The sequence below is a fragment of the Saccopteryx bilineata genome, chromosome 1 (assembly GCF_036850765.1).
Source record: "Saccopteryx bilineata isolate mSacBil1 chromosome 1, mSacBil1_pri_phased_curated, whole genome shotgun sequence".
In the NCBI taxonomy this organism is placed as follows: domain Eukaryota; kingdom Metazoa; phylum Chordata; class Mammalia; order Chiroptera; family Emballonuridae; genus Saccopteryx; species Saccopteryx bilineata.
In genome coordinates, this window is record NC_089490.1 from 143280807 (window position 1) to 143295402 (window position 14596).

Here is a 14596-nt window from a genome sequence, read left to right on the forward strand (position 1 = left end):
AGGACAGGCAGGAAGGGAGAGAGATGAGAAGCATCAATTCTTTGTTGCAGCATCTTAGTTGTTCATTGATTGCTTTCTCATATGTGCCTTGACCAGGGGGCTACAGCAGAGTGAGTGACCCCTTACTCAAGCCAGAGACCTTGGGCTTCAAACCAGCAAGCAACCTTTGGGCCATGAACCAGTGACCATGGGTCATGTCTATGATCCCATGCTCAAGCCAGTGATCTCACACTCAAGCCAGATGAGCCTGAGCTCAAGCCAGTGACCTCATGTTTCGAACTTGGGTCCTCTACATCCCAGTCCAATGCTCTATCCATTGTGCCACCACCTGGTCGTACTTCTCTTCATTTTTTTAATTGGATTGTTTGCTTGTTTGTTGCTGAGCTTTGAGTTCTTTATATATTTTAGATATTAACCCCTTATTGGAGCTGTTGTTTGAAAATATTTTGCATTTAGTTGGTTTCTTATTTGTTTTGTTGTCAGTTTCTTTTGCTGTGCAGAAGCTTTTTAGTTTGATATAGTCCCATTCATCTATTTTTGCCTTTACTTTTCTTGCCTTTGGGGTCAAATTCATAAATTTTTCTCTATAGCTAAGGTCCATGAGTTCAGTACCTATGTTTTCTTCTATGTAACTTACTGTTTCAGATCTTATATTTAGGTCTTTGATTTATTTTGAGTTAGTTTTTGTGCAGGGGGACAAACTGTAGTCAAGTTTAATTCTTTTGTATGTGGCTTTCCAATTTTCCCAGCACCATTTATTGAAGAAGCTTTCTTTTCTACACTGTGTTTTTGGCTCCTTTGTCAAAAATGATTTGTCCATATATATGTGGTTTTATTTCTAGGCTCTTGATTCTGTTCTACCGGTCTGTTTTCCTTTTTCTTTTTTTTTGTCCTGAGGTTTCCAACTGGTGACCTCAGCATTCCAGGTCGATGCTCTATCCACTGTGTCACCACAGGTCAGGCTCATTATGTCATATTTTATTACATCATAGCAGGTGGTACATGAAACCCAGATGACATTCCTGGTGATGTTAACCTCCTTCTTCTGGTTAATGTATAATTCTATAATTCATTGTTGTTGTTTTTTTGTATGTTACATGATTAAATTTTTTTAAAATTGTAATATAATATATATAACATAACATAAATTTTAAATGTATAATTCAGTGGCATGGATGACATTTTTGATGTGCAACAAATACCATTGTCTATTTCTAAGAAGTTTTTACCAATAAGGGTAAAGTGGTAGAGATTAGAACTTGGGAGCTAGAGGTCTAGTTAAGACTTTCTTGCTGACCGGTGGTGATACGGTAGATAGAGCTTCGACTCAGAATGCTGGTTCAAAACCCCTGGTCTGCTTGAGTGCAGGCTCGTCAGCTTGAGCGTGGACTTGCCAGCTCGAGTGCAGTATCATCGACATGATCCCAAGGTCAATGGCTTGAGCCCAAAGGTCGCTGGCTTGAGCCCAAGGTCACTGGCTTGAACCAGGGGTCACTGGCTTGGCTTGAGAGCCCTGGTCAAGGCACTGATAAACAATGAAAGTGAAGTAACTACAAGTTGGTGCTTTTCATCTCTCTTCCCCTCTCTCTGCCTTCCTGTATCTCTCTTAAAAAAAAAAAAAAGGACTTTCTTTCCTTATTTAAAGAGCAGTGAAAGATTTTAAGAAGATGCAGCAGGTCAGATTTTCATTTTAAGATGACTCCTGCTGTAGTTGGGGAATGACTTGGAGAAGAGGTACTGTGAAGGGAACACAGCATAGCTATGGGGCCCCATACTCCTCGGCCTCTCCAAGGCCCCAGGAGAGAGCTGACTGCTCATTGTGCTATACTGACTCTGTGTTGGTATTTTTGTATTTTTCTTAAGGAGGGACTCCTGTACCAATTGTACAGGTTCTGGATTTGCTCCAATATGTAAAAATAAACTTTTAGGATAATATTTTAATTTATGCATTCATTAGTTGGTTCTTGTGTACCCAGACTTGGGATCAAACCCACAACCTTGGCATATCAGGGGGCGATGCTCTAACCAACCGAGCTACAGGGCACAGGATCGATTTTTCTCTCTGAGGAGAACCCTTACTCAAGGGTTTGGAAGAATCAAGCCATGGATTTCAACACTGTGTCACTTGTTGAATCAGGTATGGTTCTTGGTGGTAAGCCACTCTGGCTGACTTAAGCAAAATGAGAATTTGTTGGGAAGATATTAGAACAGGGATTGTCACATTTTTCTGTAAAAGGCCAGATAGCAACTGTTTTCAGCTTTGCAGGCCACATGCTGTCTTTTATAGGTTATAAGGAGCCATTGACAATATATAAGTAAATGAGCATGCCTGTGTGCCAATAAAACTTTATTCATAAAAACAGGCTGCAGGCTGGATTGAGCAAACGGATCATAATTTACTGATTCCTGTATTTAGAGGCTCCAAAATCGTTGTGTGTTTGGAACACACGTTTGCACATGAGTGGGTCTACGGGACTCAGTATATGCATCACCCCAAACCTACTTGGTCCTGTGTATTCGCCCTGTCTCAGCTACCTGTTCTACTTTTCCTATGGATAAAGCCCCAACTGCTGCCATGACTGTTATTGCACCATAGGTGAGGAGTCCTGGGTTTATTGCTTAAGAATTTGGTGACTCTAGACAAGTTGCTTCTTCATGAAGTGGTTCAAATGGATCAGGAATAATGTGCCGATGCTTCCTGGGATGCTGAGAGGAGAAAGATTTTGAGGCTACATCCCGGTTAAGTAGGAAAGAAGGTGTGATCAATTAGTTATGTCTGCAATGGGTATCCAGGTAAAAAGAGGTGGCACATTTACTAAATTTTTTGATCCTGTAGCTGGTTGATCTCCAAGGTTGCTTATGATTCTGAAAAGCTACAGTTCTGTGTCTGGATATTTCCTTGGGAATATTCTGGAGATGAAACAATTGTGTAAAATATAATCACTTGGCATGGAAGTGTGGCTGTAACTTTACAAACTCCTAACACATTTGCTTTTATGTAAGAGATAGGATGAGTTCCTGATTCTCTGTTCGTGATGAATGCACTTGAGTGGCAGCTGGTCATCAGGAAAAAGAAAACAAACCCATAATGTCTTTCACATCAGCCTCATGGTTTAAGTTCAGAGCAAAGAGCCCAACACATATTTTTAGTTTTCCAACTGTTTATTGAATACTCATATGATAATTAAAAACTTGTTTCCTGTCCATAAGAAACTGTAATCATCTATGTCTCATCCTAGGTAAGAGAGAAGAATCAGCTAGAAGGATTATTTGGAATGGCTTCTGGAATAAGTAGAGGTGGGAGGTAGTGGAAAGGGGTGAAGGGAGAGAGAGGGCACTCTAGTTGGGAAAATGGTGATAGCAAAGGCTTAGAGGACTTAAGTCTTATGGAAGGGTGAATTCATGATGGGGGCAGAGGGGGTGAATTTTGCTGACTGCTAGTTGGAGGTGGGGTTATAAAGGTATGAGAAATCAGGATGTGGACTTTGGCCTTGTTTTCTAAATGATAAGGTGCCATTGTGTCTTCTTGGATATTTTAGGAAGATCAAGACTTGTATCTGGTATGGAGGGCAGAGAAGGGGTGAAGGATGTGGAGAGGCAAGGAAGGGAGCTGGTGCAAAGAGGCAAACCTGTGCAGGCGGGACCTGGGCCTGAAGAATGGTGTGTGAGAGAAGAGAAAACAAAAAGGAGAAGTGTTTCAAAGTCAGGCTGGGCTGGGCATGGTCACTGGTGCCACAGGAAGGTTGCAAGAAGTAGGGTGTGACAGATAAGTGTAGATTTCCGAACCTGGGGTCTGGAGTTGAGGGTGACAGAAAACATTGGAGGATGGACCAGGAAGAAAAGACTCATCTTTAACTACAAGTTTCAATGATGATAGATATGGCCACAGGTTATTTCTGTGGGAAAGGTCCCGGCTGGAGATACAGAGACATGCATGTCAGACTTGGGTGTGTCTGATCGAGCTCCCAGCCTTGTATTGAAATTCCATGAGAGTAACCTTGAATGCTGGGTATCAAAGATTTCTAAAAGTCTTCCAGGAAGCTCCAATCTCCAAGTAGGGAGAATTTTTATTAAGTGGTTCTTGTGATTAGAAAAGTTTTCTGATGAATCAAGACTTAGCAAGCAGTCAAAAAGGGTCTGAGATGGAAGCCAGACTGTGACCCTGCCCCTGACTTACTGTGTGGCATTTGACAAGCCATGGAACCTCTCTGAGCCTCTATCATGTTGTCTACAGAATAACAGGGTGACGCTATGGAATCTGCCATAGTTTCAACATGCTCTGACTTAGAGTGGTGAAGGTTGAAGCCATAAGGATGGATGAATGGATAAAATTCCTGGAGGGAGGGCAGAGTTCAGGGCCTAGTGGTGGAGGTGGGGGCAGTGTTAATTAAGAGGGAGAGATCCAGAAGTCAGAGACAGCCTGGGAACAAGGAGAACAGTGTCAAGGCACCAGCTTGCTAACCAAGAAAGAGAGGTCTTCGAGAGAGAGATAACAATTCTTGCCTTACTGAATATTTAGGAATTGGGAAGGAATTTCTGGGAGATAGGAATGGATGTGGGATTCAAGAAGTTATAACTCTAGGTGAGATTTAGGAGCCAGCAGAGGTTTGATTGAGATGGGAGATGGTGAGTAGGCATTGGTTCGATAGTGAAAACTCTTGAGCTTTATCCAGTTACATGGTACGGGTGATTCATAAGAGATAGAGCAGGGGTCCCCAAACTACGGCCCGCGGGCCACATGCGGCCCCCTGAGGCCATTTATCTGGCCCTCGCAGCACTTCCGGAAGGGGCACCTCTTTCATTGGTGGTCAGTGAGAGGAGCATAGTTCCCATTGAAATACTGGCCAGTTTGTTGATTTAAATTTACTTGTTCTTTATTTTAAATATTGTATTTGTTCCCATTTTGGTTTTTTACTTTAAAATAAGATATGTGCAGTGTGCATGGGGATTTGTTCATAGTTTTTTTTATAGTCTGGCCCTCCAACGGTCTGAGGGACAGTGAACTGGCCCCCTGTGTAAAAAGTTTGGGGACCCCTGAGATAGAGGAAGGTTTCAGATAAGCCTAGGAGTAGAAAGTGGACTGACCTCTTAGGTTGCATTAAAAGAGATAAGGAGTCCAGCCTGAGGGAGATGATATTATTGTTACCACCATTCCTTGTGCTTAGTTTTAGCTGGATTGCCTTAAGAAGGACAGGGATAGACTGAAGGACCTGCATAAGGGGTGTGATAAAGAAGGACTTGAGTGCCATTTAGCTTTGGGAAGGGAAGATTTTGGGAGAATAATGAGTGCAGCCTTTAAACATCTGAGGAGCAGAGAGAGCACCTGAAAGGAAACCCCTCCCTGCCCTTTCTACTTCTACTGCAGGTAGAGCCGTTTCCGAAGGGTGCTTTGGATTTCGGGGTTCACTTTCCTCGGTTTCCCTTCCTGAACCAGCTCTGCTTCTGCCATCCGCCGAGTTACCTGCAGCAACAGATGTAGTCAGCTTGGGGCTGGGCCCCTGAGGGAGTCGGTGTGATGGATTTATGGGGAGAGGGTTAGAGAAGAAAGCGGGTGTGTACCCCTGTCCTCAGACGGGTGATCTTTATTGTCTCATTCTATACCATCATCTCTATGGAATTACTGGGTGGACATTCTTGTGTGTGTTTTTTTTCTAATCCACCATAAAAGTATATAACTATTAGACAAAAAACGCTGACCCAAACTTTTTACAGAAATTTTCATTTTGTTTACAGAAATCTATCTGTATTTTATCTAAATTAGCTGACATATTGTGGGCTTTGGAGTTTCCTGCTTTAGGGAAAGTTATTGCTAGGAGGTAGGCATCCTAATTTCTGTGTTGGGATCTGGGTTAGATTTCAGGCTGAGAGCAGGTGGGGGCGGAATATAGAAAGGCTTGGAAGGGCTCAGCCCGCCCTACTTGCTCCTCGCTCAGGCCAGCTGGGGGTTCCAGGTACCTTGTCCCAATTCACCTCTGTCAGAAGCTCCAAGATAGGTCCTCTCCACTTCGTGAACACGTCAACCAGGGTCTGGATGAAGCAGGAGCCGTCTTTGTCATGTCTGTAAGCAATGTACCCTGGGAATTGCAGAGAAGTGGGCTCAGGGCAGCTCCAATGGGGGTGAGAGGGTGGGGTGTGTGTGGTGCAAGAGCACGTGGCAGAGGGTAGAACCTGGCCCTCTATCTCAGGGGTCAAGAGTGGTGGCCCAGGTGGGGGGAAGCAGAGGCCACCGTGGGCCCACTGTGAGCTCATACCCTCCACGGTGGAGTAGACGTGGAGGAAGTCCGTAAATGTTGGGATGGTTGGGTGATGGTCTTTTGTGATCATCTCTATATTGTCTCCACCGACTGCTTCACCAGGGTCCCTCTGTTCTGAAACACCAAGAAGAGGAAAAGTCAAAGTCAGAGAGAAAGGTGAGGAGAGGAGAAGGTCATAGACAGGTTGGCAACACAAGACTTAGTTGGGGCTCTAGCTGGGCTGGGGCTGGGTCAGGAGCACAGCTGTGTGTTCCTGGCTCTGTCCCCACCTCCTCGGCAGGCCTGCACAATGTACACCTTAGGCTTGGCTCTCAGGGCCCGGCAATTCTTGTTATTCAGAACCTCAAAGAGGTTCTCCAGCTCGACCATCTGGTCATCCTCCCCTTTGAGGTAACCTTCTCGCCCGTGTGCCATGAGCACCACGAACGCACAGCTGACGAAGTCTTTCCGGGCGTCGATGGCTTGCTGGAACTTTTCCAGTTCTTCTTGGAATTGCTACAGGAAGAGGAATGGTCAGACTCGGGTTGGTCCTTGGTGCCCGCCTTCCAGTCCAGCCCTTCCTCTGGTGGCCTGGGGCTGGCTGCACAAACCTGTGCTGTGGGGTCTCTCTTTATGATACTCTCAAATCCCAGCTGCTGGAACATGCCTTCCAGAGCGACGAGGTCTGCCTCTGAACCTTCACGGGCTTTGGTGACACACAGCACCAGGGCCACACGGGCACCTGACATGTCATATGCCTCCTGGGCCAAGAGATGACAAAAATCATTCAAGGTGTAGGGAGGTCAGGGGGAAGCAGGGGATGTGGTCCAAAGAGGCTTACAGTTAGGGTTTCTAAGTAAAATACCAGATTCCCAGTTATACTCAAATTTTTGTTCAATAAAAAAATAAGACTTTTCGCATAAGTATGTCCCAAATATTGGATAGGATGTATCTATATTATAAGATTATTTGTTGTTGTTGTAAAATTCTAATTTGATTGGGTACCATTTTTTTTTAATGTTTATTTATTGATTTTTAGCAAGAGAGGAAGGGAGGGAAAGAGAGAGTTCCTGTATGTGTCCTGACCAGGGATCGAACCAGCAACCTTTGTGCTTTGGGACAATGTTCTAATCACCTGAGCTATCTGGCCAGGGCTCATTTTTTCTTTCTTTTTTTCTTTCTTTCTTTCTTTCTTTCTTTCTTTCTTTCTTTCTTTCTTTCTTTCTTTCTTTCTTTCTTTTCTTCCCTCCCTCCCTTCCTTCCTTTCAATTTTATTTTATTAATTTTACAGAAGGAGGCAGCGAGAAATATCAACTCATAGTTGCTTTACTTTAGCTGTTTATTGCTTGCTTGTTATATGTGCCTTGACCGGGCAAGCCCAGGGTTTTGAACTGGTGACCTCAGCGACCCAGGTCGACACTCTATCCACTGTGCACTGCAGGTCAGGCTTTTTAAAAACATTAAATTTATTGAGGTAACATTTATTAATATAATTATATAAATTTCAGGTGTACACATTATAATTCCATATCTGTGTACTATATTGTGTGCTCACCACCAAAAACCTAGGTTTCTTCAGGCGTCCAGCTCTGTCTTAGACCTCTGTGAACTTTGGAAAGTCATCCTCCTACCTGAGTCTCAGTTTCTAAATATAGGCAATGGTATGAGCGTAAAGGGTTTGGAAGGTCCCTTCTCGGTGTCTGTCACATGTGGAGGCTTTGTTTCTCCATTCTTTTTATAAGTGTTCTAAATTTTACTTTCTCACTCACAGAGGTCTCAGAATTTTTGAAGTTAATACTGAGATCCTATCTTATCCCATCTGAGGAAGAAGGATGTTTGGGTCAAAATTTCTTTTCAGGCCCTGGCTGTTTGGCTCAGTGGACAGAGCGTCGGTCTGGCATATGAACGTCCTGGGTTCAATTCTGGGTCAGAGCCACAGGAGAAGTGACCATCTGCTTCTCTTCCCCTCCCTCTCTACCTTCTCTCCCTCTTCTCCTCCACAGCCAGTGGCTCCATTGGTTTGAGCATTGGCCCCAGGAGCCGAGGAATACTGGGTTGATTTGAGCATCGGCACCAGATGGGGTTGCTGGTTGGATCCTGGTCAGGGAGCATGTGGCAGCCTGTCTCACAATCTCCCCTCCTCTGATTAAAAAAATTTTTTTCTTTTCAGAAGAGAAGCAGGATACTTTGAGAGAGATGGGTTGTCTCCACCCCCAGCTTGGGTTTTATCGCTGTGTTTTTTTCTTTATTTGAATGATCACAAAGAACTTCTAGCTCTGAATTCAGGTCATGGTTTTTCACCCCCTCCGCTGTCTCTGAAACATTAAGTTCTTCACCTCCCCTCTCCTCAGAGGTGCCCCCTTTCCCCCAACCTGCACCCAGCTTACCCCCTCCAAAGGCTGGGGATTGTTCATGTCTCCTCTGGTTCTGAGTCCAAGTCTTAGCACCCTTGGCTGATCCTGGGAGTTCAAGAGAAGAGAGATAGAAGATTCCAAAGGAAAGCAGAGAGGCTCAGGTCAAAGACTAGTTTGTACATCTGGGATTTTGAGACTGAATAGGAACCCAGTGGTGGGGACTTGTTTCATGGTCAAACCTGAGCAAGAGATGATAGTCCATGAAGTATGTTCTCTCTAGTGTGACATTCCAGTGGTGTGTTCCACCCCTGGACGTCTCCAGAACTCTTGAGAGGCCCATTGCACAATGCCACTCATCTGGAAAATTCCCTATGCCTTCCCCAGGACATCCACCAGCTGGTGACAGACTGAACTCATTACTGGGCTGATAAGCAGGGCAAGAGGCCCCGGGTGTTCCCCTTCGTCACCTAGAAGCTGACTGTTGAAAAGGCATCAACAAGAGGATGCCTTGGGGTTGGGTTTAAAATGAGAAGAGCATCAGAGTGGGGAATAGTACTTTGAAACACTCCCTCCCTCTGCCTTGAGCCTGAACCTTTAAGTTCTTCATTTTCATTCGAATCCTGTTCTACCTTCTGGTTGAACAGAATGACTTTTGCCATAATCTTGGTGTCTTCCCACCTCCTTGCCTCTTCCTAAACTTCTTCCTTGGCCTAGAATGCTTTTTTTTTTTTTTTACTGGTCAAGAGCCTATCTGCCAACCTGGGGGTGGCATCATTGTGCTAAGTCTTTCCCCACCGTCCATTCATCTCTCCACTCATCAATCCATCTATCCCTCAGTCCATCAATCCATTCATCCACCCAATCACCCATATATCTATCTATCTGGAAAATATTTTCTGGGTTTCTTTTCTTTCTTTCTTTCTTTCTTTCTTTCTTTCTTTCTTTCTTTCTTTCTTTCTTTCTTTTTTTTTTACAGGGACAGAGACAGCTAGAGAGAGGGATAGATAGGGACAGACAGACAGGAACGGAAAGAGATGAGAAGCATTAATCATCAGTTTTTTGTTGTGACACCTTAGTTGTTCATTGATTGCTTTCTCATATGTGCCTTGACTGTGGGGCTACAGCAGACTGAGTAACCCCTTGCTTGAGTCAGTGACCTTGGGTCCAAGCTGGTGAGCTTTGCTCAAACCAGTTGAGCCCGTGTTCAAACTGGCGACCTCAGGGTCTTGAACCTGGGTCCTCCACATCCCAGTTTGATGCTCTATCCACTGCGCCACCGCCTGGTCAGGCTATTTTCTGTTCTGAGTTTCTATTATGAGATACACACTGTATCAAACAGACATGCTTTACCCTCATGTAGCTCAAGTTTATGACAGAAATGCAGAAATGAACACTAAGCATCTCTCAGTCTTACACACACACACACACACACACACACACACACACCAACCACACACTGGAGCCAGTGCTGTAAGAGAAGAGAAACCAAATACTGTGAGGAAGAGACCATAGAAGAACAGAAAGAACATGGATTCTGGAGCCAAATAAGCCGAGTCAAGTCCTGTCTTTGCTTCTTCCCAGCTGTGTAACCTTGAGCACCTCAGGCTCCTCTCTGAAACTCAGTTTCCCACCCGAAAGCGCCTGGGAAGAGCACTAGATGCTTCCACATCAGAGCAAGCAAGGTAGGTTTAATGAGCCCTGTGGAGCTGGAGGTTACCGCTCCCTTCTCCTGGCTCCCAGGGCTGCCTGTTGAGACTGGCATCCCAGCAGTGCCTTTGATTGGGGTTCTCATGGCTCAGCTGGCAGCTCAGGTGTCAGGACTGAAAGCCTACCTTCTTTATCTGTCTCTGGGAGAGTCACAGCATGGGGGTGGGCACAGAGGAGGTGTTGGGGAGGATTTATTGAGTAAACAAATAATAAACAAATAAACAAATAAAAGCAAGGATAGATGGATGGATGACTGGGTGGACAACTGGCCAGACTATGCATTTATTCAGTGAGAGGGGAAAAGAGAGAGAGAGGAGCCCCGAATCCGCCAAGTTACTTACTGACTCTGGAAGTAGCTGCTCCGGAAAGCTAGGCCGCCTCACCGCTCTCCTAGCTGCCAACAAAAGGGGTTGGGCCCACGTGCTGACCTTGAAGAAAGGTCTGAGAGGCAAAATCTTCCCAGGTTTCTCCAGAGGACCCTGTCTGTGAATTGAGTGCACAGCTGTCTGGGTATTTATTGTCCCTAAGTTTTCTGTCGCTCAAGAAACCTCACGACAGGAGGACACACCCTTGATGAAGAAATGGAGCCAAACGCCCATGAAATGAATGATGCCAACACCCCCTGGCTAAGGAGGTTGAGGCGGAGCATTGCATTAGCTAGGGCTTTTATGCCATCCCCCCCAGGAAGCACCCCTCCTCAAGTCCAGCTTATCTGGCTGTCATCAATTCATCGTCTCCATGAATATGCCTATTCCATCTCATCCACACTCAACTGAGCAGACAATACCAAGTTCACTTGTTTATTATCTCAAGTATTCAACAGATCCAAGAGATCAGCATTGTTTGCACCCATTTTTCAGAAAAGAAAACAGATTCATAGAGGCAAAATGACTGCTCAAAGTCACTCTGCCAGTAATTGGCACTGATATGTATTCAGCAAAACTGGAACATTCCCCTAAAATGCTGCAGCCACTGTGGAAAGCAGTAATGGTGTTCCCCCCAAAATTAAACACAGAATTACCATTTGATAAAGCAATCTCATTTCTGGATTTATACCCAAAAGAATGGGAAGTTGAAAAGATTTTTTTCACACTCCTATTATAGCAGCTTGTTATTCACAATGGTCAAAAGGTGGAAGCAATCAACTGCCCACTAACCGATGAATGGATAGAGAAAATGTGGTCCATCCATACAGTGGAACTCAGCTTTAAAAAGGAAGGAGATTCTGACACCTGCTACATCACAGATAGACTTCGAGGACATTAGGCTGAGTAAAATAAGCCAGACACGAGAGGACAAATATTGTATGATTCTACTTATATGAGGTCGTGAGAGGAGTCAAATTGATGGAGAGAGAAAGTAGAATAGTGGATGCCAGGGGAATGGCAGTTAGTGTTTAATCGGGACAAAAATTCAGTTTTGCAAGATAAAAAATTCTGTAGGTGGAAGTGGTGATGGTTATGTGATAATGTGAATGTACTTAATGCACTAAACTGTAAACTTAAAATGGTAAATTTTGTTATGTCTATTTTACCACAATAATAGAATTTAAAAAACTGGGGTCATCTCCCCAAGTCTTCCTTTTTTTTCAAGACAACTCAAGCACTGGACAGGGAAGTTCCTCTCCCAATTCCCATCTCTGCATTGACTTACACATTTTTTTTTTACACGAAACATATAATTTTATTAACCAATGTCACCCCAATAAATTCAATAAAAAGTGAAAAAAAACAAACCTGGAACTTAATCACCCTTGTGTGTTTCAGTCATTTGTGATGATGACTCATGAATGAGGTTCTCCTGCCTTCTGACCTCATTTTTTTTTTAAACTTGTATTTATTGATTTTTTTTTAATGTTTTTTTCTTTCTTTTTTTTTTCTTTCTTTTTTTTTTTTTAAATAAATTTTTATTAATGGTAATGGGATGACATTAATAAATCAGGGTACATATATTCAAAGAAAACATGTCTAGGTTATTTTGTCATTAAATTATGTTGCGTACCCCTCGCCCAAAGTCAGATTGTCCTCTGCCACCCTCTATCTAGTTCTCTGTGCCCCTCCCCCTCCCCCTAACTCTCTCCCTCCCTCCCTCCCATGTCCTCCCTCCCCCCACCCCTGGTAACCACCACACTCTTGTCCATGTCTCTTATTGACTTACACATTTATAGCTATTTAATATGGATGTTAGCTCATCCCATTGAATTTGTTTGTTCACTTAATTATATGTTTGGGTCATCTTTCTATGTTGTTATATATAAAACAAACTCACTTTTATTCTCTTAGAAAAATTTTAATCAAAGAATAACAACATGCAGAAAAAAGCACAAATCAAAAAAATAAAGCATACATCATAAGTATGCAGCTTGATGAATTTCCACAGACTAATCACACCCATGCAACCAGGACTTGATGAAGCAAAAGAATGTGACCAGGTCTCTTCCCCTGGCTTTCCTCCTGCTCCCCTTCTTGTCACTACCCCACCCCTGCCTTCACAAACACTTTATATAAATGAAATCACACAGTAGTTTTTTTTTCTTTCTTTCTTTCTTTTTTTTTTTTGTATTTTTCTGAAGCTGGAAACGGGGAGAGACAGTCAGACAGACTCCTGCATGCGCCTGACCGGGATCCACCCGGCATGCCCACCAGGGGGCAACGCTCTGCCCACCAGGGGGCAATGCTCTGCCTCTCCAGGGCGTCGCTCTGCCGTGACCAGAGCCACTCTAGCGCCTGGGGCAGAGGCCAAGGAGCCATCCCCAGCGCCCGGGCCATCTTTGCTCCAATGGAGCCTTGGCTGCAGGAGGGGAAGAGAGAGTCAGAGAGGAAGGAGGGGGGGGGTGGAGAAGCAAATGGGCGCTTCTCCTATGTGCCCTGGCTGGGAATTGAACCGGGGTCCCCCGCACGCCAGGCCGACGCTCTACCACTGAGCCAACTGGCCAGGGCCTTTTCTTTCTTTTTTTTAAAAAAATTTAAATTTATTTTATTTTATTTTTGTATTTTTCTAAAGTTGGAAACGAGGAGGCAGTCAGACAGACTCCCACATGCACCTGACCGGGATCCACCCGGCTTGCCCATCTGGGGTGTTGCTCTATTGCAACCAGGGCCATTCTAGTGCCTGAGGCAGAGGCCATGGAGCCATCCTCAGTGCTGGGGCCAACTTTGCTCCAATGGAGCCTTGGCTGCAGGAGGGGAAGAGAGAGACAGAGAGGAAGGAGAGGGGGAGGGGTGGGGAAGCAGATGGGCGCTTCTCCTGTGTGCCCTGGCCGGGAATCGAACCCGGGACTCCTGCATGCCAGGCCGACACTCTACCACTAAGCCAACTCCAGTAGTTATCTTTTCTATCTTGTTTTGTTCATTCAACATTACATTTGTGTGATTCAGTCTTTTTTTGCATGTGTCTGTAGGTCTTTCATCTTATTGTTGTTTTGTTTTGTTTTTGACAGAGACAGAGAGAGTCAGAGAGAGGGACAGATAGGGACAGATAGGAAGGGAGAGAGATAAGAAGCATCAATTCTTTGTTGTGGCACTTTAGTTGTTCATTGATTGCTTTCTTATACAGTGTGTCCGTAAAGTCATGGTGCACTTTTGACCGGTCACAGGAAAACAACAAAAGATAATAGAAATGTGAAATCTGCACCAAAGAAAAGGAAAACCCAGTTTCTGTAGGATGATGTGGCAGCATGTGCGCATGCGCAGATGATGACGTAACACCGTGTATACAGCGGAGCAGCCCATGGCCATGCCAGTTGAGATGTGGGCGGTACAGAGGAAAGTTCAGTGTGTTCTGTGGCTCGCTAAATTCAAATCCGTGACCAAAGTGCAATGTGAATATCGGCGCATTTATAACAAAGCGCCATCACATAGGAATAACATTACTCAGTGGGAAAAGCAGTTGAAGAAAACCGGCAGTTTGGTGGAGAAACCCCGTTCTGGTAGGCCATCAGTCAGTGACGAGTCTGTAGAGGCTATTCGGATAGCTACCTAAGGATCCCTAAAAAATCTGTGCGTGAGCCCACCTGGAACTACACTGAATAGGTATGAAACTGGAAGAGTTTTCCTTTTATTTGGTGCAGATTTCACATTTCTATCATCTTTTGTTGCTTTCCTATGACTGGTCAAAAGTACACCATGACTTTACGGACACACTGTATATGCCTTGACCATGGGGCTACAGCAGACCGAGTAACCCCTTTCAAGCCAGCGACCTTGGGTCCAAGCTGGTGAGCTTTGCTCAAACCAGATGAACTCACGCTCAGGCTGGCAACCTTGGGGTCTCAAACCTGGGTCCTCCGCATTCCAGTCTGTT

General features: G+C 44.5%; 1 protein-coding gene across 1 annotated transcript; it reads right to left on the bottom strand.

Annotated features, from left to right (window-relative positions):
- Positions 1 to 3212: 3212 nt before the first annotated feature.
- Positions 3213 to 10732, bottom strand: CASP14 (caspase 14). The gene is made up of 7 exons (XM_066253305.1): positions 10636 to 10732; positions 8621 to 8692; positions 6845 to 6994; positions 6524 to 6749; positions 6252 to 6368; positions 5971 to 6074; positions 3213 to 5461 (listed from the first exon to the last, which is right to left on the bottom strand). Exons 2-7 carry the CDS (start codon positions 8645 to 8647, stop codon positions 5357 to 5359), a joined length of 729 nt encoding a protein of 242 aa, XP_066109402.1. The 5' UTR covers positions 8648 to 8692; positions 10636 to 10732; the 3' UTR covers positions 3213 to 5356.
- Between the last annotated feature and the right edge of the window lie 3864 nt (positions 10733 to 14596).

What these genes read in the sequence shown, in the direction of transcription:
- CASP14 (XM_066253305.1), bottom strand. Translation starts at nt 8,647, where the DNA reads ATGAACAATCCCCAGCCTTTGGAGGGG. An exon ending in ATCCCCAGCCTTTGGAGGGG is followed by an intron (nt 6,995 to 8,620) that starts GTAAGCTGGGTG and finishes CTCTTGGCCCAG; the next exon opens with GAGGCATATGACATGTCAGG. An exon ending in AGAGAGACCCCACAGCACAG is followed by an intron (nt 6,750 to 6,844) that starts GTTTGTGCAGCC and finishes CTCTTCCTGTAG; the next exon opens with CAATTCCAAGAAGAACTGGA.